General features: G+C 43.8%; 1 protein-coding gene across 1 annotated transcript in view; it reads right to left on the bottom strand.

Annotated features, from left to right (window-relative positions):
• Positions 1 to 768: 768 nt before the first annotated feature.
• Positions 769 to 22,924, bottom strand: part of npdc1b (neural proliferation, differentiation and control, 1b) — a 36,035-nt gene continuing 13,879 nt past the window's right edge. The window contains exons 2-9 of the mRNA XM_064354455.1: positions 15,684 to 15,830; positions 8,784 to 8,876; positions 7,830 to 8,039; positions 6,880 to 6,946; positions 5,937 to 6,021; positions 5,117 to 5,196; positions 4,651 to 4,750; positions 769 to 4,364 (exon numbers count right to left, since the gene is read on the bottom strand). Coding sequence (XP_064210525.1) covers positions 4,293 to 4,364; positions 4,651 to 4,750; positions 5,117 to 5,196; positions 5,937 to 6,021; positions 6,880 to 6,946; positions 7,830 to 8,039; positions 8,784 to 8,876; positions 15,684 to 15,830 — 854 coding nt within the window. The 3' untranslated portion in view covers positions 769 to 4,292. The remainder of the gene's footprint in view (positions 4,365 to 4,650; positions 4,751 to 5,116; positions 5,197 to 5,936; positions 6,022 to 6,879; positions 6,947 to 7,829; positions 8,040 to 8,783; positions 8,877 to 15,683; positions 15,831 to 22,924) is intronic.

Raw genomic sequence — 22,924 nt, forward strand, 5'->3', positions numbered from 1 at the left:
AGCAATATTTCATGTTAGAGGTAGGGTGGCAGGGGCTTGGGTTTGGGAAGATCAGAGGGGTGTGTTGGGACAAAAACACACAAGAGAGCACGGACAAGAGGCGGGACATAATGAAGATGTCTCATTGACTGTAGCAGGGTTCCATGAACCAATCAGAGTTGTATTGAGGCTCAAGTTTGCCAAAGGTTCAAAGGGGCCTGTGGCAAGCTAGAGGGTTAGGAATGGTTAGGAAACTGGGCTTGTAGGTTCTGGAGTTTATTCTCGGCTGGGGTGATGCTGGTGTACCAGTGAGCAGGATACATACACAAATCGCTATCAAGATGTATAAATTGATTTATTTAAAAAATGTTATCTGTGTAAATACATCTGGGTAAAAGTGTCTGCTAAATGTAAATACAATGAACAGTTTTGTGATCTTACAGCAAAGAAATAAGCCATGGTTGTACTGTATATGGTAGCCTGGTTCTTCTTACTATCTCTGTTTCCACATTACATGATGTTTAATCTGTCTCTGTACTATTATTATTATTTTATTATTATTATTATTATTATTGTTATATAACCAGGAGAAAATCTTTGAAAGAAAACCAGAACAAGAAAATTGTGTCAGAATTTCAGTATTTTTTCAGTGTATCAGACAGCTCATGCAGAAACGTTAAACATAATGTCTATTCGGCACTAAGCCTTTTTTACTCACATTCATTTTTCTTATTCATTCCACAGAATCAAATGCAAAAAATATTAATAATAAAACCAGTACAACTTAAATATTTTTAAGATAATATAAATATTTATTTCATTTTCATCTTTATACTTTCCTTATAATTTCTTTCCATGTCAACATGCAGGTCAAGTCCCAACAGTAAAATAATTTGAAAAATAAATCTCGTAGCCTCATGAACAGGACTGCCGATGGTAACAGTTTGGACTAGACCAGTCATGAGAGCAGGGTTGCTGAGGCAGGTAGCTTTCTTTCTCCCACAAGGCTGCTCAATACATTTCACACACTAGCCCCCTTAAGTACCACAGACAACATTATAAGAAACAATGTAGAAACAATAGAGAAACTTACTCCATAAGCACAGTCACATTTTCAATTATGCAAAGGTTCCCTGCGCCCCACCCAAAATTAAGTGCATCCAATCCCCAGAAATATTTTGCCCGTCCAGAACTTTCTTTGACACAATCAGACCAATAGCTATTCATCCACCATTACACTGATAAATCCACACTGGTTTGAATAGCCCTCAAGTCTACTCCCTTTGACTGATGTTTCCAACCTTCCACTCCTGACTCACACCTTTACGGGAACAAAACCCAGGAAGAGGGGGAAGGGGTCTTGGTTTGATCCAAACTGATTAGACTGATCTTCCCCGTCAAAACCAAAGATATAAAGTTGGTGACTTGGGTGTCTTCAGAAAGGAGGTCGGTTAGTAGTGATAACCTTGGGTTCTAACATTTGGTAAACACCAGCTCCTTTAAATGGTCAAGTGGAACATGGGGACATAGGGACTGCAGTTTCTCATCTACACAAAGGCAAGACTGCAGACCTGCTCATGACTGCATTAGAAGCCGCACACAGGGTGATTTTTGAGACCCTTCTGGGAGAGCTATAAGCCCTTTTTGACTGTGAGGGTATCTAGACTTTTTTAGAAAAATCTTTCTCTCACTGTCAACAGTGGACCTCAGTTTTTGGTGGGAATGTCAGAGAGAGATGTCAGAGAAGGATATTTTTTAATGATTGGTTTAAGTAAAATACCAAGCTTCTTTGAGTCACAGAATAATCCCCAATGTTGAATTTACCTTGCTTGCCATCTTCCATGTTTCCTGTGACACCACATTAATTTATATTTTAACACCAACTACAAGCAAAGGCTGTTATCAGAACACAGAGTGGGTATTGTAATTTCAACCAAACCCACCAAACTGCTAAATTTTCTTCCTTACTAAGAGGACAACAAGTGTTAATGTGGTTATTCTGCTGCAGGCTTTGTAAAAGCTATGCCTGTTGCTGTCCACGTGGCACATCGCCAGCTACGATTGGCTCTCCCAGCTAAAGACCAAGGTTTGCATGATCGCTTGTGTCAGGCTCCACAAGTCCCCATGGCTGCATCCAGTTTCAGATTATGCATGATATGTATAGATGTGAGTGGCTGACCAGAGAGAACAGTAGAGAGGCACTACTATCAGCAGTGTTCCTGAGAGAGCAGTGAAAGTCTGCATCTTTTAAAGGACTTCAGTCAAAATAAAACAATAAAAGAAAAGAGGAAAAAAAAAACAGGGTTCAATTAACCTGGAACATCAACCAGAGACACAGGACAGAGAAGTATGTACAGTACAAACACATAGATCGGTGACATGTTCCATCTTTTAAATATTATCATTAAGTATTTACATTAAATAAAGGGTCCTGATAGTCATATGTCAAACTGGAACAAGCAATATACAATCTATGACATTTACACAATATAAAGCTTTGTAGTTGCAAGTTCTGATATATATTTTGGAATTCTTTCAAAATGTAATTCAAGTAGGAATTTAACATGTAGCACATCTGATCAAAATTTCAAAACCATCACGCAGTATGAAACTGAAGCATGGACCCCATATTTAATAATTATAATAAAATAGTAATATATATATATATATATATATATATATATATATATATATATATATATATATATATATATATTCCCTCTTCTGAGCAAATTTTTAAATAAAGTCATGCATAGAAACCATACTGACTGATACAATAAATGCCTATTACATACTATCTCTTAAAGGGTTATTGTGTGAACATACAGTATATGAAAAATATTAAAACCCATCACATTTTATGCCAAAAATACCAACTCGCCAAACTGCACTATTTGGTGATAAGGACATACAGAAGTTATGCAGACCGGCTCTATTTATGAAGTTCAATGCAGCAGACAGAACCACAAAAAAAAACACACACATGTATGGCAGGCATGTAACATTAAATTTTCCTTCTGTGAATGTAACTCCAGAGGTCTTATGCATATAATGAAGGCTGACCCTTCACATGGCAAAAAGGGGACAGTTCTGCTTCTGGGTTTTACATGGCTTATGCTATAACTGTGTGGCTAATAAAATGTGGGTAAAAGAGGGCCTTGAAAGTTAAAAGAAAATTGAATGAAGTAAAAATGAACCTGTCCTTTACTTTCATGCACCCAAGAATACAGCTGTGCATATTTGGGAAAAACTAAATCCGGGTTTGAACCTAAAAAAACAACATTTATGTTTATGCTGTATGGCTAAAGAGAGAAAGGTGTACAAAGCAGCTGAGGTCTAACTGAAAATGTCGGGACAACACACGGTGTAGGCGACTGCTGTTCACACAGCGTTCCTCAGTACTGACTGCAGGGTGATGATTGGGCACATGAAACATGCCCTTTGGTAGCAAGTAAGGCCAGTTTTTCACTGTTTGGGAAACAATTCACATTACACAGTGAGAAAGAGAGAAAGCTTATGTAAATGTGTGATAGTGTGTGTATATGTGTGTGTGTGTGTGTGAGAGAGAGAGAGAGAGAGCGAATATCTGAAAATTAGTGGGTGAAACTGAGAGAGACTGTTGACATAAGTTTGTGAATGTGTTATTGACAGAGGACTGAGAGAGAAAGACAGAGCAAGAGAGAAAGCTAGCCAATTAGACAAAAATACAGAAGAGATGGCAGGTACCATAAACTCAGGTGCAGAAAAATATCTCACACGAGCAGCAACATAAAAAGCAACCAACAAAATAAGGATAAAAATGGAAAGAAAGTTGTGTTGGTGGTACTGCCCGTGGTTCAAGGAGGTTTTCCACATTAAGGAAGTATGCAGGGTAACCACAGAGCTCTTCAAATGCAACCCCTAGCATGACCACTAGGGGCACTGTGTCCAAGTGTCTCAGAGTGTACGCAGTTCCACTCTCCCTTATCCTCCCCATAGATTCATTTATTCATTTTTTCTGTTAATGTCCATGTAGACCCATCTGGAGAGGCTGGCGTGACAGGGGTTCGGTAGGCATCTCAGAAAGAACTGGAAAAGGCTGAGTGTGTGTGTGTGTGTGTGTGTGTGGAGGGGGGGTGTGGTTGTGCGTGTGTGCGTGTGTGTGTGTGTGTGTGTGTGTGCACGTGTGTGTGTGCATGTGTGCGTGTGGGTGTGCATGTGTGTGTGTGCATGTGTGCGTGTGCGCATATGTGTGTATGTGTGTGTGTGTCTGTGCGTACACGTGTGTACGTGCACATGCGTGTCCGCATGTGTGCAGTTTGTGTCTGCGCGAGCTACTTGTGGTTCCTCTGGATGTGTAGAGTGGAATCGTCGAAGAGAGGATTCTTCACCTCCATCTCTCCAGTCTAGAGAAGGAGAGAAACAGAGTAAACAGGAGAAACAAGGCACACACAGTCACACACACCTTGTCTTCTAAAGCAAACGCTCACACTCACAACTAATCTGCTGAGGCGAATGTGTCCACATACCCACTTGCTATCTACTGATTATGCTCGTGCACACACACGCACGCACACACACACACACACACACACACACACACACACACGATACTCTTAAGAGTGTCTCCAGCTGAATTCTAATATGGCCGTTAGGGGGGCGGAGATTAAAGGGACGCGTGCGGACACTCACCGGTGCCAGTCCCGGGCACTCGTACACTGTGAAGTCTCCGTCCTCGTTCTCCTCGTCCGACGTGGTTCCTGACTCGGGAATCTTGGGCTCGTCTCGGTGTCTGAGAAATCGAAAGGAAATTAAGTCATCTTTTTTTAGGATACTACAATGGCTGCTATAAATAATTCTACAATTTAATATATTTTGTACATTTTGAACACCAGGGTGAGTATAAACAGGCTGACAGCTCTATTATAGCCGTGGATCGCTGTGTTGGCATAAACGTGCACTTCCCGAGATATAGTTCTCCCGTATACATCATGATGAAAGGAGGGGAGTCTTATTGTGAAAATGGTGTCAGGCCTGGTCAGAATGAGATAAAGAGAAAAATCTACAGAAGGATGGAGAAATGGTGATAAACAGATAGAGATGGTAGGAGATGGATGGCAAAGGACAAAGAGACAGAGAAGGAGAGGGGGGGACTCACTTCTCCAGGGACAACATCTGCTGCTTCTGATGCTGGTAGTGATACATTTGGGCACTCTGAGCAAGCTTCTTATCACCAGGCTGTAGATGAGAGGTCACAGACAAAGGTCATAAATCTCCATGTATTATTCTGTAATATGATGCTTGTGCTATTTTTGGTGGCTGTGTCCATGAACATGTACTAATAATCATATATACGATTGCCCAAAATATACCTGGCCAAGAAAACATAACCATGGCCTTCTTAGTCATCAGATCTGAATCCAGTTGGAAGATTTATACGCATCCTGGAGTCATGCCTGAGGTAGTGTTTTCTACTTTCATCACCCCAATGTGACTTGACTGCCTTTATTGTGGAAGAGTGGCGCAGTCCTCCTGCAGACTCTATGCTACAATGCCTCTGCATACTGGCCCAACACCCGATTAAGTGACTTCACATTTGTGTTTACATTTTAGGCTTGCTGCATGTGCTCATTTATGCTAATATAGTATGGGCTGGCTCCCAGGGTAAGTCAAGAAGGTGGCATACAACCAGTCTTATAATATTCTGAAATAAAAGTAGCATTATATTCTGTAAATATAAGCCATGACAGTGGAAAATGTTTAAATGCACTGAACTGAACTGAGAGAGGTCGTAAGTTTCACAGCTTTTTCCGTAATGCTTCACTGGCCCCGATTCTCTCTCACACTGCCAAGAATATCCCAATCTGCTGCCTCATTTTCATAGAACCATGGCCATAATGACACATTATCGTTTTATTGGATTCTTTATTTTTGTAATAGTACAGTGTGCCCCCTTTTCAGCTGTCTGTTGTACTCACCAGGCTATTGTCAAAGGAGTGGGGCGCCATCACGTTGAATGCTGGGTACTCCACCTTCTGGGCGAGGTGCATCTCCCTCTGTAATCTGGTGGGGGTGACATCATTGCTTTATGACAACATGCACTTGAGGACAATACACATTAAGAAAGATGCACCAACCAGTACAAACTCAAATCGCCAAGAAAACTAGGAGGCAGATTTTGGAAATGTACTTTTCCAGCATTTAAGTTGGAAAAGTAAACTCTGAAGTATCCAATACCTCAGGCTAAGGTACAGTAATGCTTGCCAAAAAAAGTTTTGAAAAAAAGTTTTTTTAAAAAGTCACATAGTCATGCAGAACTGAGCTCTGCCAAAAACCAAACTATTTATGTAAGCAGTTCAATAGCAGAGGTATCAACTGTGAGGCTCAAAATCCATCCTTAAAAGCACTCCTCAAGGACGAAGAACATCCTAAATGCATATTTTATAGGGTGTTCAAGACTTCAGGCTTGTGCAGGGAGAGCTTGTAAAAGTTTCCATTTTTGTAGCTAGATCACGGGTGGCCAACCCCGGTCCTGGGGAGCCGCAGGGTCTGCGGGTTTTTGTTTTGACCTTAAATACAACAACCATTTAGACAAAAGAAACCAGGTGAGGTGAGTTAACTGTGTAATCAACTGCTTTAATTGATCAATTAAGTCCCTACGGCTCTCCAGGACCTGGGTTAGCCACCCCTGAGCTAGATGATAAATAACTACAGCGACAGAGATGAGAGTAATTTTCTACAGACACTCACGAAGGCACACTAAATTTTACTATCAGAACCAGGCCACAAGCCACAAAAATGCAATGTCCCATCCCAATACTAAGCTAAGCAGAGCATGTGCAATGATAATACGACTAGGGAAAAGTTCAAACTGTACTGAACATAGAAAAAACAAAACTAGGTATTTCTGTGTTAACTTACCTGACCCAACAAACACCGGCCAAGATCAAGGCAACTGTTCCCATGATGATACACACACCAATCATAACTGCGCAGAATGGGTCCGATGGAAGGAGTGAAACAGAGCACAGAGAAGAGAATACATTTGTTTAGCAGAGGTAAGACCAGCCCATTTTAGACCATTATAGGCTAATGTAAAAACGTGGAGGGACGATCAGTACACCACTCACAAGTGCAACTGGGCATGCTGGGTAATCCATTTTTAAAGTTAAAGAATAACAAAGAGCCAATCGCAGCTCTGCCACAAGAAATCCACGAAGTCTAAATGACCTGCATACAGGCAATTCCTTCAAGAACTAATACATTTCCTGCTTCAGCATGATAGTTTTTTTTTTTGAGAGGTTTAGCATTTTTTCTTCTATGGACTACCCACAATATTTTTTCTAGCAAACATTAAAAAGGTTTTTAAACACTGAGTAATTGTTGTTTAAAAAGGCAGAGAAACTTAAAGCTGTGATAAATTTGTTTCTCAAACTAAAAGTCAAACCACAAAATGGGTTAAATGATGACCTTAAATGACCATTAATGCCCATTCTCCAGACCGCTTAGCCTGTGTGCAGTTTGCCTGACCACTAAATCCTCAACAAATTGATTGCTAATTTAGTTTTCTTTGAAAAGGGGTTTCGTAAACCTAAAGTTAACCTAAACTTGAAGTCCATGCAGTCTGATAAATGAACCAGACTCGCTTTAATCTCAATGAAATCACACATATACATTGTTTTAAACCCAAGCTTCAGCTGACCAATCAAACTGGCTCATGTACTGAGCCGCCTCCCTCCAATCATGTTGTGTGATCAAAGGGGCCAGCTCAGGCTCTCCAGTCCCACCATGGTACACATGTATCCAATTTTAATGCAAAACATTATTACTTAGGATGAGACAACTGAGAAATCCATAACAGGAATACGCACCAACAAGAAGACTGTCCTTGGACAGGTTAGGGACAGGGACCGCCACAGGACTGATCCGAGCCTCGGGCTGATCCAAAGCTGCGGTCTGGGGGGGTGGAGTCGCTGGGCTGGTTGTCTTGGGAAGCCCCACAGTAACGTGGGCAACAGTAACATGGGCAACAGTCTTCCGTTTGGGGGCATCTTGCTTGGATTTGTGGGTCTTTGGAGGTTCTGAGAAAGAGAGATTGGGAGTCCTTCTATTTAATACAATATGTATTCAAAAAGCTTTGCTTTTATATGTGCTGGCAACCTGACACAGTAACAGTAAGCTTAATTGTAGCCGTAAACAGTGAAAACATGCAATTAAACAGTTATGCATCTTATACACAAACAGGCAAAACGTGCTTATGTTATTATTACTACCCCTTCTGTAGGTGCAACTACTAATTGCACATAAAATAATAGACATTATAATGCCATTACCCCAATACCACCCCAAATGTAGGGAATAGCCATTCTGCCTCAGTGTTCACTGCTTATTCACACAGCTGGATACTTTTTCAGAAAAAAATGTGTCAGATACATGAAAACTGTAAAATGAAAAACGATACTCAGACAGAATGTGATTCACCTTCACAGTGAGGTTGCACCTTGAATGCCTGAATTAAACTCCTACGAACACAAATCTGCAAAGCTGTGCAGTTGAAATCCTATGAAGCACACTTGTGTGCGTATGTGTGAGGCCAAGTTCAAAACAACCCTGGGAACAGCTTGTCTGTGCAGTTAAGCTACAATAAAACTTCTGAATTCAAAATACAGTATGTATTAATATATTTTGACAATAACATTTTCACAAAGCACTGAAAAAGTATTAAAAATCTGGAACCAGTTGGGGGAAAAAATGTTTAAAATTACCCCTGACCCCAACTCACAGGTAAAGACACCAACTCAAAAGAGAGAGAGACAAGACCTCACCTGATTGCTTGACCTCTGACCCTTGTTGTTTGGAGATGATAGAGGACAGGAAGTCAATCTCTTCATCCAGCTCTGGGCGAGAGTTTATCTTGCCTAAAATGACAGAGAACACGGCTTATTAATTATTTTATAGCTTTACTTTAAGTGTTTTACTCCCCTACATACTGTTAAACTGTATACTGTTAAAAACTGTTTTTACCCGTGGGACACACTTTTGACTGAATCTGGTTTTGAGAGGGAGCAGGAGCAGGAGCACTGGTTGCCAGTGTGCTGTTGCGCTCCATTGGACGAGAACAGGATTTGTAAGATTGGAATGCCTGAAAGGTGATGTGTGATTGGTCGCAGGGCCCCTCAGGAAGGGAGGGTTTGAGTCAGCAAGGTTTTCCCCTGACCCACAACATCACTTATTGTTAGGGAGCATTACACAGCTGCATCCGGGGCAGACATGTCATAGATGTCCAGTCAACTGGGGGGAGGGGGGGGGGGGGTCATAGAGGAAAAAGGTGATGGTTGGTCCCACAATTCTTTTGACAAACTGATGGAAGATGTTGCAGCAAACAAATGGGCATATACTGTACCTTTCATTTTTTGTTGTATGCATGCATGTGAGATAGAGATTAGGAAAGTACCTCTCTAAGTATGAGTAACAATGCATTTGTGGGTTATTTATGTGAGGACTTATTGTGTACAGACACATGTGAGTTATCTGCGTAACTTGGGGCTCAGTGTGTGTGTGTGTGTGAGTGTGTGTGCGCGTGAGTATGTGCGTTTGCGTGTGTGTGCACTGTGCTACATGTGTGTGAGTACGCCATAACGTGGATTTATTTGTTTAATGCTTTTTAAACGCTGCACAAAGTGCTTCAGTCAGAGCAACCCTGCTTAGGGTGGTCATGTGACTCTCGCCATCTGGTTGATTGCAGTTTTCAGTAGCAGGCCTCTAATTATGCATCAACCCCTCCCTGTTTTCCGGGGTGGAACGGGGGTGTGTATACACAAAGAAACAACTAACAAACAAACGCAGACAAAAGTAAACAGTCAATTACCCCACACTGCTCAGTGCTTTGGATTACAGTCAAAACATTCACAATACTGCAATGCAACTGAGACCAAACAAGTTCCACATCACAGTAATGACAAAAAAATGTGGCATGCTTGCTCAGACAATAGCATTCATTTAAAGGGGCTCAAGGTATGCTTCGCCAAGGAAAAATAATTATAAAGATTATTTCCCCCCTTTCTTATTGCAGTAATCAGACTGCAATAATTATGATTAGATAGATAATTATGACTAACAAGATAAATGAAACAGATGAAAGAACTGTGAAAGAAGATCCAAGATCTGGAATTATAAGACATTTATGAATATAAGCATATAATGAGGGTTATTTATTCTTCAGTAAAGAAAAATAATTAAATAACAATTTGATTATGGCATGATGTGACTGACTGAATTCTTCAGCGAATCTGTAGTGTTAAAGGGTAAACAACAACGAAGGCTACCGCTGCCCCCCTGTGGTGACTATAAGCAGTGCTACTCTGAGCAGAAGACGTGAAGAACTCGTTCTGACACAAATCATGCTCTTCCAATGCTTAAATTGTACCACAGTAGAGTCAAGGTTACAGATTTTATTTTCAAATTTTTCGACAAAACTTTTGTACACATATTCCCTGATTCCCTCATTTTTAAGGGCCAGTCTGGACTGCCCAATCACAAACAAGAAGTGCAGTATCACAAATTGCCATAATCCCCAATTACTACATTAAATTACATTAATTCATTCATTAATTCAGCAGATGCTCCCAACCAGATACACTTGAAGAAATGAAAAACATCAGTCTAAAGTTAATCCCCAATTATAAACGCTCATGCTTTCCTATCCAGTTGCTTTGCCCTACTCTGTCAAGTCCAGTTCCAATCCAAAAAGCCCTGTCATCACGTTTTCAAACCTATCTCTAAAGATCACACACTTACCCAAATATCAAACAACATCACCTGCCCCATACTGCCCACCCCCCCCCAAACCCCATGCCTGGGTACTATATTATCTCTCCACAAAATCACCCCTACACCCCCCTCCTCCCCCCCACCAAAAAAAACCTTTGCCGGCCTTTCCATTCATGTGCATTCATCCCACTCCTCTTAAAGACCAGCAGCGTTTACTCAGCGACGGAATGAAAGAGAGAGGGCCTCTCATTCACTGGACAGCTGGAGTCATCTGGTGCGTTGTGATTGGAGCGCTGCGTAACCATTAGGGTATTAAGTCACGGAGCTCTCCTCCAGCATACTGATGAGGCACACACTTTGATGCTGTGTCTGGATCTGTGTGTCCCTGTGTTTGTGACGGGCGGCCCGCGGTGGACATTTCCTGGCCGTGTGCGTGCCGCGCACTGGGGGCACGTGTGGTGCAGTGCGTCACTGAGGGAGTGTGTGGGAGTATTTGGTGCACACGGGTGTGTGTGTGCATCTGTTAAGGGGCATCAATGGGCGTGTGTGGTGCGGTGCGTGAATGTGAGGTACAGTGCATGTACGCAAGTATGTGTGCGTGTTCGGTGCATGGTGCAGGTAGCAAATGTCTGTGCACCTGTTGTTGCTGTGTGTGTGTGTGCATGTGTGTGCCTGTGTTGGTGCAGTGTGTGTTTGTGGTGCAGCGTGTGTGGGTGTGCGTGTGTGTGTGCCTGTGTTGGTGTGGTGTGTGTTCTTGGTGCAGTGTGTGTGTGTGCCTGGGTTGGAGCAGTGTGTGTTCTTGGTGCAGTGTGTGTGTGCCTGGGTTGGCGCAGTGTGTGTTCTTGGTGCAGTGTGTGTGTGTGTGTGCCTGGGTTGGAGCAGTGTGTGTTCTTGGTGCAGTGTGTGTGTGTGTGTGCCTGGGCTGGAGCAGTGTGTGTTCTTGGTGCAGTGCGTGTTCGTGAGTGAGTGGGTGGCTAGGTCAGACTGTAATGCAGAGCACAGCTCTAACTGTGGGGGTGGAGGGGGTGGGGCTACGGAATCATGAATGAACAACCATCACCAGGGCAACCGGGACCAGAGAGGGGAAGCAAACATCTCTGCCTCAGAGAAAACAGATGATCTGGAGAGCACGGCAAAGGACAAACAGCATTACCCATGATTCCCCACTCAAGATGGCATCAGCCCCTCTCTCTACAGCCCACCCAGATCACTTGTATGACTTGAAACCAACACACAAAATTATATTTTTTTATAAATATCTAAACTCCCAAAAAGAAAAATGCACTAGCTAAGTCTAAGTTCCACAGAGGCTGCCCATATATCTATGAAATGAGCAGCACTGCTCTCGTGTCCCTCTGAAGGAGAAATTCAATCAGATAGTCTGAGGGAAAGAGAGGTGGATCAATCCGGCCTCGTTTGTTAGAGAGGGGGAGAAGAAAAATCGAAGCCATTTAGAGATTCAGCCTAAAGCCCCTGGCTCTGTCAGGAGCCTTTGATCTATGCCGGACTCTACGTCGTTCAGTGAGAACGAGTTCAGTAACGGTGTGAAAGAGAGATTGGGCAGCCCTTGGCGCCGGACTTCTCAAAGAGCTTTCCCCCTCGACCATGCTGGCAGCCCGTTCGCATTTCTTTCTCCGGGCAAACTGCAGGGACCTTGTGCACTGAGGGGGCTGTGTGTCTCCGGCAGTGCTGACTGTTCCTGGATCAGCGTCGACCTATGACGCACAACGGTAGGGGGCCAGGGAAAGGAGCGGCTGACCTGATCCTGCATCAGTTGTGAGCATGGCTCTCAGGCAGCCATGCCACCCCATAGCCTTCTTCTACTACCAAAGCTAAGCAGGCATGTGCTTGGTCAGTAAATTCATGGGACATAGAAAAATCTGGTTCCTGCCAGAAGTGCTGTTGTTAGTGCCAGAAGGGGGCAGTGTTCACCCTGGAAAAAAATGTCCTAGGATAGTTAAGGGGGGACACCGTTGAAGAGACTACAGACTTTCAGATGACACAAAGAGTAAAAGTTACCCTTTGTCCACCTCAGCAATCAGAAAACTGCCAGTAAAATGGCTGCTGGGTATTACCTGGGGGAACACAGATCTATGGTGACCGAGAACAGTCCCCTGCCAGCTCATTGCTTTGACACAGATACATTTTATGAAAGGCATCACATTAAACATCACTTGTCATTCATGATTACTTCGTTATGTAACCCCACTGCTTCTCAGTTCGGTACAAGAAAAAAAAAACTCTCCATTTGCTTCCCTGTTTACATAAAATGGTGCATGATATTTCCCTGTGAGGGCTGTGTTAGTGGATTACATAAAATGAGGGGTTAGCTCTGTCTGAGTAACAATGTAAGCTCTGCACATACAGAGACCCCTGCCACAGCACCCCATAATCATTTCTCACACAGTCAATTCAGCCTGTATTTTGGTTATCAAATAGTATCTTTTGTAAAGAAGGGTCTGATTTTATGGCTTTGATACAGCTGGGTTTTAGTGCACAGTGGTTTTATGTGACATTCTGTTGCATGTTCTCTCTCTCTCTCTCTTTCTCTCCATTTCTCTCTCTCTCTGTTTTATGGTATTTCCCTCTGCCTCTGTTATTCTGTATCTCTCCTCCCTCCCAACCTCTCTTTCTCTCTCATAAATTGGGCTGAGGAAACACTAGCCTCCCAGTCTTCCTCCCACACAGGCAGATGAAAGAAAATACAGACAACCAATTAAATTAGGTATGGGGCTGTGATGTCATTGGCAGCCACTACAAGCTGCATACATAACTGAGATGAGAATACAGATCTGGATCCCATATATGTATGTACACACACACACAAACACACACACACACATTATTGTATATAATTTATCGCATCCAGTATTATATTTCGGGATGTGCCTTAGATAAAAATCTGTACTGTGGTCTTAGTAGAGTGGAGGAGTGGGATTGGCTGGTCCAGCAAAACCATAAACCAGCTCCCTACTTTGTGGCTCTTGGATCCATCAAAGGATTAAATGGAAGCTTCAGAACACGCGCGCATGCACGCAGACACCCACACACACACACACACACACACACACACCTAAGACCTGCGATTACCATTTGAACTGAACTGAATATAATAAATTCAATTCAATTCATTTGCCAAATCCAGTGGATAGTGTGTAAAACCTCCCCGTTTTGCGGTAAATGCTCAACACAAATACAAACACCGACACAGACTGACACACATGCGTGAACAAACATCTATTTATTTGTGAGGCAGAGCTCTCCCTGAACAGCTGTGTTTGAAAGGCTTCACCTTCCTGAACGAGAGACCGTGCACGTCAGAGTCTGTCTTCCAATGCCCACTGCCGATGCACTATTAATTAACTTCCCCATGAGAGAGAGAAAGACAGAGCGCAAGCACTTTCTTCTACCTAGTGAAAAATATGAAAAACAAAGAAAAATATTTAAATTTTTTTTATATCCCTCCCTCAGTTCAAAGGAATGCCTGACATAAAAATGACTCACTGGTGAGGAGCTGGACCCACAGTACCGTACTGGCACAGTATTTGGCAGCGTGAGGTAGCCATAGGGACACGGAGCAGGCAACTGCAGCATCACACTGTTCCTAGAACAGCTTGGACAGTATTGTAAAATTTATGGTTATTGTTCTTCATTGCCATTTTAGTTAATTTGTTAATAAACCCCCTCCCCAAGCTGTAATTATTATGGGCCCAAGCCCCCTATTGTTTACATAATTACTGTGGATATAGTTGATGCTGTTGACCATCATTTTGCAGTCGATTTAAACAATTGCTTTGGAGACGCTATGCTGCTGTGTGGCCATACCATAGATAGATAAATAGCTACATAAATAGACGGATAGAGAGAGTGAGAGAACAGGATGGGAATTAAAAGTCCTGCAGACAAATTTTTCATTGACATCTTGCGTCAACTTTATAACTGTAACATAACTATAACTTTTGTAACAAAAACAAATCAGTTTGACTCAAACAAGTGGCTGTACATTCATTTGTGAATTAGTCAGGGGATGGTTCTCATTGGTATTAACAACAAAAGAACGCTTCATTTTCTAAATGAACACAGTGTTAACAAAGGCTGCCTCCCTACCCAAACACTTCTGGCCATTACTGACCCTGTGTACCACCAACACACCCTAATGAACAATTCTACCATATAAAAGAATTACAAAACTGCCAACATGCAAAAAATACAGCCACATGGGGAAAACACATTCCGTCCAACTGATCAAAACAGGGTTTATCCACCAAACCTTTGAGGTGAAGTTCCAAATTTGAATATGCTTAGTAAACACATTCAGTTTAACTGTGAAAGCACTGCATTCAAATTACTAATCCGACACTTCATTATTGGAGTACTCTGCACGGTTACCTTGCTCTAGTGCTTTAGTGATGTTGCATCTACACTCGCTGGTGTGGATTGCTGTTAGCCAGGTCTGGTGTTATTGTTCATATTACTGGTGAATGCAGTTACGGTTCTACCACAGCGAGAGTCGCTCCGGCTAATGAACGCAATTCAAAAAAACACAAGGAAATATTCCGACTAAGAGTGCACACAATGGACCAGAATACTAAGACTTTCAGCAGTATTGTTTGTGCCCTATTTTTCTATAGTTTCTGTTGCTTGCACACATTCTAATTGGCTATAAAGGGTTAAAGAGGATTCTGAAAGACGCCGCTAAGCCCCTCCCCACCCCGGCCTCAGTGCTCCGTTATCAGCAAGACAGCCCGCTGACTGAGTGCCACTAGGCCGTGCGTCACCGCAGGGAAGCCGGGTAGGGGGCCGTCACAGGTTAAACGGTGCTCTGCGCACAAGCACGGCACATTTTAATAACCACGTCTATCCCCGTAGCGAAGACGCACAGCCGTGCACCGAGAAGCCAGCGCACCTCGCCTCGTCGCCACGCGTAACGGTCGCTTAATAAAGGACGCGCGTACCGAAATGGCCACGCCTCTTCCTGGCCACGCATTTTCCCTCCTCGTCTTCCTCGAACGGGGCGAGGCACGGGCCACAGCGGGTGGATCCTGGCTGGCAGAAGTGACGTCCCTCCAGAGTGCAGTCCAGGGTACGAGGACACTTGTCCACTGTTGGCAGAGAGACACGCGGAAAGGGTGAGGTCATCATTGTCAGTCAAACCACTTTCACTACATGCCCCATTTTCCCCACACTTCCCCCGTTGCTGAATATTCAGCACAAGGTGCCAGGTCTTATTATCTTTTTGTACGATTAATAACCTGTGGGACAGAAAAAATAAGCATTTCCATAAAAACCTGAAGGCAGCTTGATTATAATTCTTTATACTCCTGTGACGATAATGAATATCTGGGCATTTGGCAAACTGTTAACAGTCAGCCAGGCTTAATTGCTTCAAATACACATAGCTAAAAGGGGAAAGTACCTATACAGGATGTGGCACTCTCGACCATCACTGCTAAAATGAATCCTAATCAATCCCTGTGATTAAACAATGTTGCAATGTACCAGACGGGGTGAGTGTTCTCTTTTTAGACTCAAAAAATAGGGTGGTGGGTAAAATGGTAGGTTTAAAACTGATTTATAATAGTAGTTTTTAAACTGAGGTGGAGTTCTTATTAACATCACAAGACTGTTGGCACAAGCTAGCCAGTTGTGAACCCCATGCCAGTAAAACACTCGGCCAATCCGTATGAGATTACATCTGCACTGCCGCCAAGGCAACAATCTGCTGACTTTTCGCAATCTTTCTGATCTGTCTTCCCTCTGTCAAAAAAAGGATCTAAGTTACCTGCTACAAAGACAAAGTCAAATAAAGTCAAACTGAACAAAGTCTTCACAATAGGAAAAAAAAAATTCTCTATATTTTGCTTAAACTGCCTTCTTCTAGGGAGTCTGTGGACCCCCGGGGGTCCTTGAAGATACTGTAGGGGGTCCCTAGCCAGACCTGAAATGAAATGACTACATGTAGATCTGTAAAGATATTTCAAATTATATGTAAAAAAAAAAACAACCATTTTGAACTTATTATGCCTTTAAACCTGGGAGGGGGTTTAAAGGCATAATAACCAGAAGAGGTTGAATGCTTATCAAAGTAACGTATCAAAGCATTAGATACAGCTGTATTCGTGGAGAGAGAATATGGGGCTGCTGGATGACTCATTTGGTTAAGGCACTGTGAGGCATGGATGAGCCTTACAGCCTCGCATCAAATCTTAACAGTGTCAGCGCTGACTGGCTGGCAGCTCCACAGGGACTCTGGGCATTAGCCCATTGTGCTGCCCGGAGTACGGGAAGGTTCATATGGTTAAGGGTCCACGGTTCATCGCCTTCTAGGGACTCCTCATGGTGGACCGGGCACCCCTCGTCTGCATGTCAAAGCTGACATATGACAGGTCTTCCTCCTACCCCACTTTATGCAGGATTAAACACAGTCTGTGGTGTGACAACATGCACAACTGACACCACGCGCTTCGGAGGAGAAGCGTTGAGGTCTACACTCTCCCAAGGTGGCAGCGGGGTTTGCGCATGGCCACGGCTGCGGTGGCAGATAACTGCAGGGTTTCTCCTGCGTGGAAAAGTCTTTGGTGCAAAAGCAAAGTGTCCGAGCGCCAAAGCAGCACAAAGGGAAAACAAACCACTGAAACTACGGTTAGAATATTATATACATGATATATATACTCTGATAATTGGAGAAAAGCAGCGTACTGTTCAGTTTTATACTTGCAACATAAACTGCAATTTTGCCAAGTATTTTAGGCCTAGATTGTTATAAGGGGCCAATTTAGGATAGCTCAATGCTAACAATGTGGGATGACCTTACGTGTAGCAGCAGGCACTTGGACCAATGATGGTAAGCACCTAAGACCCTGTTCACAGCAGGAAATACCCTAAACTGACTTTCCAAATAAGGGTCTGAATTGGATACATCCAGCCCCTGCAGTGGGTGCCAACATTACGGAAATAGAATATAAATGACTACAAGATGGAAGGTGACACAAGGCAGGGGAGTGAAGGAAGACAGAAGCGGACGCGTCTGTTCTCCGAGCCTCTCGCTGCCCGGAGGCCGGCGCGCACGCTCAAGCATCACGGCTCGTTTGCAAATGTCACAGCTGCGCCGAGCAGAGCCTCCGATTACAGCGCGCGTGCGTCTCCGCTAACGACTCCTCGCGCGATTAAGACCCACTTCCATTTCCACCCCCCCCCCCCGCGCGCTCCCCGCGCTCGACACCGGCATTAACCTTCGCCGTGAGGCGGAGCTCCTGCCGAATAATTGCTCCTAATTGCGCGCTGGAAATGTTCGGCCGCGCCTCGCCTTCGCTAAATGCCAGCTGCGGAATATTTTCACCCGGACGTTAAAGGATGACTAACCGCCATAACCTACTTTCTGGCCATTAGTGTGATAATTGTGCATTTACGTGAGTCAGAGCGTGTTTGGTTGCGTGTATAAGAGAGCGAGCGAGTGAGTATTTGCACGTGTGTGCAGCAAATTTACAGCAAGTAAGTGCAGGAAAGCAAGTTCCGGTCAGCGAGTAATGGTGTGGGTGGTTTTGAGCACCTGTGTGTGTGTGTGTGTGTGTGTGTGTATTAAAGAAACGTGTTAAAGAAAGTGAGTGAGTACATGATAATATCAGTGTTGTATTGGTATTGGCCAATAATGACTTAAAACACGCGTTTTGCCACCGGCCTGACTATGGCTAATGCGATGGGTCGATATGATGCACCAGAGAGGCATCTGATGCACTGCTGACGCTGTTAATTAAGTGAATGTGTCACACACAAAAATAAGACTCGTCAGAGTCATCTGAATCACTTTTATTTAATATTCATTTTAGTTTACTCTAGTCTAATGCTCTCTGCTTAATAATAAAGTACTGGTAAACAAGTAGAATTTTTTTCTTTTCCTGCACAAGTTGACGTCTGTGCTCATCTACCTCTTCCATGAATGTGGAAGCCTGCATTTGCGCTGTAATGTAAAAAGGGAGCTGAGAGAATCGGCCAATATGGCCAGACTAGTATCAGTTATTCATTATTGGCCCCAGAATTTCCACACAGTGCATCCCTAGTACCTATGTGTGAGTCCGTGTGCACACTGTGTGAGTTCTATTTTCACAGGATTGGGTTTGACTGACAGGTGAAATGCAGGGTGTAAATTAGGTCACCTGGCGGTAGATTAGGTATGTAACTTGCCCAAGACCTTTCTCAGGTGATATCATCACACAGAGGCCCGAACGCCAGCCCCTAAAAGGGCTGTGCAATCATAACAGTGCTATTTACAGCATCCGTGCGCCTCCTTAGCACGGCAACGACACTCAGCTACAGTCATGGCAACCTGGACGTTCAGAGAACTCTCGATGGGGGGGGGGGGACTATGAGCGCTCAGCAAAGTGAGGCAAATAATTAATGCTCAAAATACCAACATAAACCCCACTGAACTTCCTTTACTGCACTGCTCTGCTACATAGACCCTGGGTCTGGTTGCCATGACGACTGCCATGGCAACCGTATCGGTGACATCATCAAGATGTGTGAGTCAGTGTGAATCTGGAAGGGGGGGCATCCAGTCTCTTCTCAAGAGACAAGGTTGGAGGGGGGGAGGGGGGTCTTTATAATGAGGGTGAAGGATTTGTGCTTTCATAATCTCAATCATCGAACTGCAGGTTTTTTACATCTTTCTTTGACCAGACAAAATGCTTTTACTTATTTGATAAAAGCTTTCAGTCTGATGCAGTCACACTGATGTGAAATGTGATGCTGATATGGCTTTTGGCTGGTGGAATCTACAGAACTGAGGTAAATAACAGGGTGCAGCCATGTATATAACATAGGGCTTCTGAATCTACGATCAACTTAATGATCTAATGCTTTTTCTGTGACCCAGTGCTAATTAAATCAGCCTGATATACAGTATGATCAAACATACAGCGCAATTCAAATGTTTTGAATGCATGTCAAAATAACTACCTGTATGCTAACAGTGTTTAATTGTGCAGAAGAAAGTGTATGATAAGCAGTCTTTTCCGCATAAAAAGTTAATAACAAAATAACAGCTGCCTGCATTTCTCCCAAAGAGGCGTTTCATGTCTGTAAAATACAAACATACAAATTACCTTTCAATCAAAGGAAGATCTTTTCCAGGAAAAGCAACAATGGCAGGAGAAGAATGAGAGAAAGCCGCAAACAATGACAACAAACTAGTGGCTGCCATTCATTTATTATTCATAAGATTGCCGGTGGGTTTTTTCCAAAGCAATTTACAGCATGTGGATTACTCATTTCAAGCCCACCATCTCCATACCAGGTATTAGCAATTCACACTCAGAGGCTGTTACGGTTTGTTTTGGTGTACGAAGCCAGTGCACTTGCCCGGGAATCAAACCAACAGACTTCTGGTTTAAGGGGGCTGCCGAATGGCCCCTTTTGCTATCGCACCAGGTTCAGGAATGGGGATGGACCCCACGGTCGCGCACTGTATTGACCGTGCCGGTGCTGAGTGCTGACTGCAGCCTCAAGCCCAACAGGACGGCACGTGATTGGCTGCAGCGTCACCCAGGCAAGGGAGGGTGCAGTTGGCAGGATTGTATTGGTCTCATCAGGCACCAGCCATTCTCCCCACTGATCAGGGGTGCCTGCAATGAACACGCAGCTTAGCTGAACGATGCGAACCAAAAAGAAACAGAGGCTGGCAGCACTCAACGTGAAGCAGACACACGCGTTTATCGGTGCTTGTAATTGACGGCAATTGTTATTTCCACGAAGAGATGGGCCTACAAATAAAGCGGGATGCTCCAAATTTAGTAAAATAAAGAAATTACAGCTTCCATAAAAGGGGATAAAACCTAGTTTGAATCCTGGGTCTGTGCCCAACTCTTCACACCACACCGCTCATCGTCTTAGCCCTCAGCTCTGACACGCAAACACGCTCTCGCTAGCCGTTAGCTCGTTAGCAGGAGGGCGTGGCTCCTCACTCTCAGCATGGCTCCTCGCCCGATGGGAAGGGCGGGGACAGGGGCAAGAGGGGAGGGGTTATGCTCTTCCTACCAATCAACATCCCTGATGTAATTACGCTGTCAGTTGCATCTGTCTTTTTCCTCCCAGCTCCTCAGCAGAGGGCAGCTCCTCAGCAGAGGGCAGCTCCTCAGCAGAGGGTTGCAGAAACACCGCTGCGGATGTACTCTGTTTGGCCGAGTAATCTAATGACAGGACCCCTGAGGAGCAAGAGCCGGAAGGAGACAGACAGGAAGGCCCCCGACTGACAGCCAAGCCGTTTCCTGCTTCGACTATGTTGTGCCTGAAGTTAAACCCGCGGCAAACCTGGCCTACGCTCTTGCTCCAGATCGATGGCTCAGGCGCTTTGACAGAGGGCAGAACCAATAAAACGCTTTGCTATGGACAGCAAAATTGTTTGATTGGTTCAGACAAGTATGTGGCCGGCCTCTATTGGCTCCACGCATTATAGGAGTTTAGGAAGCTTTTCTTTCCCAGCACTAGCCTAATACCGTTTCCATTAGATATGGGTCCAACGGAACCTCAGTCCTTCATGTGCATTACCTGGAACAGTTAGAAAAAGGTGTGGCCAGAAAGTAGCCACACCCAGAAGCATTTGTATGGCATGCCATTAGTGTGGTCAAATAGCTCAGAGGATTCTGTTTAGTCATGTTTTGTCTGAGATTAAACCAGTTAGTTGATCTAATTATCATCTAGTTATTATTTTCTATATAAAATGAAAAAATAAGATGCTTCATCACGCTGCTGATAATTAGAATAATCAGATTCTATTCATATAAACTTGATGAATTATTCAATCCCAAGGCTATGATCTGATGAAAGTCTGTTCCATAGAGTTTGTAGCAATTAAATACTGGCGATCCACGCAGGAAACAGTACACAGTTGTTTATTCATTTCATAAACTGATTCTTTGTGCCAAGCTATTTCATGCATTGTATATGCTTTGTGTTTTAGAAAAGAGCACTAACCAGTGTGTTACCTAATACCCATTTGTCTGGGCTTTTCAAACATAGATGATGTACATACACACGCACACCACTTTGTTATTGTTTCCCTGTCAATAGCAAGTGGAAAACAGAATGACGGACAATTAATAATTTTCCAGCTAGAATAAACAGACCAATGTACCAAACAGAATAAAGGGAAACGCTCAGTCTCCTTTGTTCCACATTGTTCTCGGTTCCTGAAGTTCCTCAGTAGAGTCTGTTCGACACTCCCAGAGAATGCAGCTCTTTGTCGCCATAATTAGGTGTTGCCAAGCAACGCTACTTGTCTCCGCAGCTAGACAAAGGCTGAAAGAGACCCTGCAGGACTTTCTATTCCCCTCCCATTCCGTCTCTCTCTCTCTTGCTCTCTGTCTCTCTCTTACACTCACATACACACATCACCTGAGCTAGGATGTACGCCATATCCTGGTCAAGTTTATCTTTATTATTAATGACTTTCCTCGAATTTCAGGGACCCCCCCTTTGAGAGCCCTACCGCCATATGTTACACCATCGGTGCTAGCTCTCCTGTAGTGCCCTGCATGGCTTTCAGAGTGAAAAACTTAGCTACACTGCTGCCTGCATGCAATGTCCCCATAGAGCGTACCATAAGATTTCTATAAGGGTGTTGTGTGATGACGCAAGCATTGTCTCGTTAATGCGTTTGATTTGTAGTTTGTTTAGGTTCGCTTGGCTTTGCGTTAGCAAATGTGATGGTTAGTGTGCTAGTCTGCAATGGTTTGTTCGTGAGTCAAGTGCGTGATGGTTTGTGGTTGTGCGTGATGGTTCATGTGCATGCGTGCGGTTCGTGGGTTTGTGTTTGTACTTGATGGCTTGTGCGTGAGTGTTGCTCATGCATTTGCGAGTGATGTGAGCGTGTGTGAATGTTGTGCGTTGGCGTGTTGTCAGCAAGTATCTCCTGCAGAGTTGCCCACACCTTCTCCATGCCTCCTGGTGTTAAACTGAAATCTGTCCCACTGATGACAGGGTGACAGGTGCTTATATAATCACCCCAAACTGCGGAGTGGGGGGGGGGGGGTGCTGTTGAGAAAAATCTTATCTAGATACACCCTGGCTGCAACTACTTTGTTTTAACTTTAGGCTGTACTGACACAAACCCGAGCAACTCTGCCTTTAACCATACACAGCGTGAACAGGGCCTCAACACTGTCATACTCAATTGAAATATTCTCTTTAGATGTCTCCCATT

Source organism: Anguilla rostrata, chromosome 10, assembly GCF_018555375.3.
Source record: "Anguilla rostrata isolate EN2019 chromosome 10, ASM1855537v3, whole genome shotgun sequence".
Lineage (NCBI taxonomy): Eukaryota > Metazoa > Chordata > Actinopteri > Anguilliformes > Anguillidae > Anguilla > Anguilla rostrata.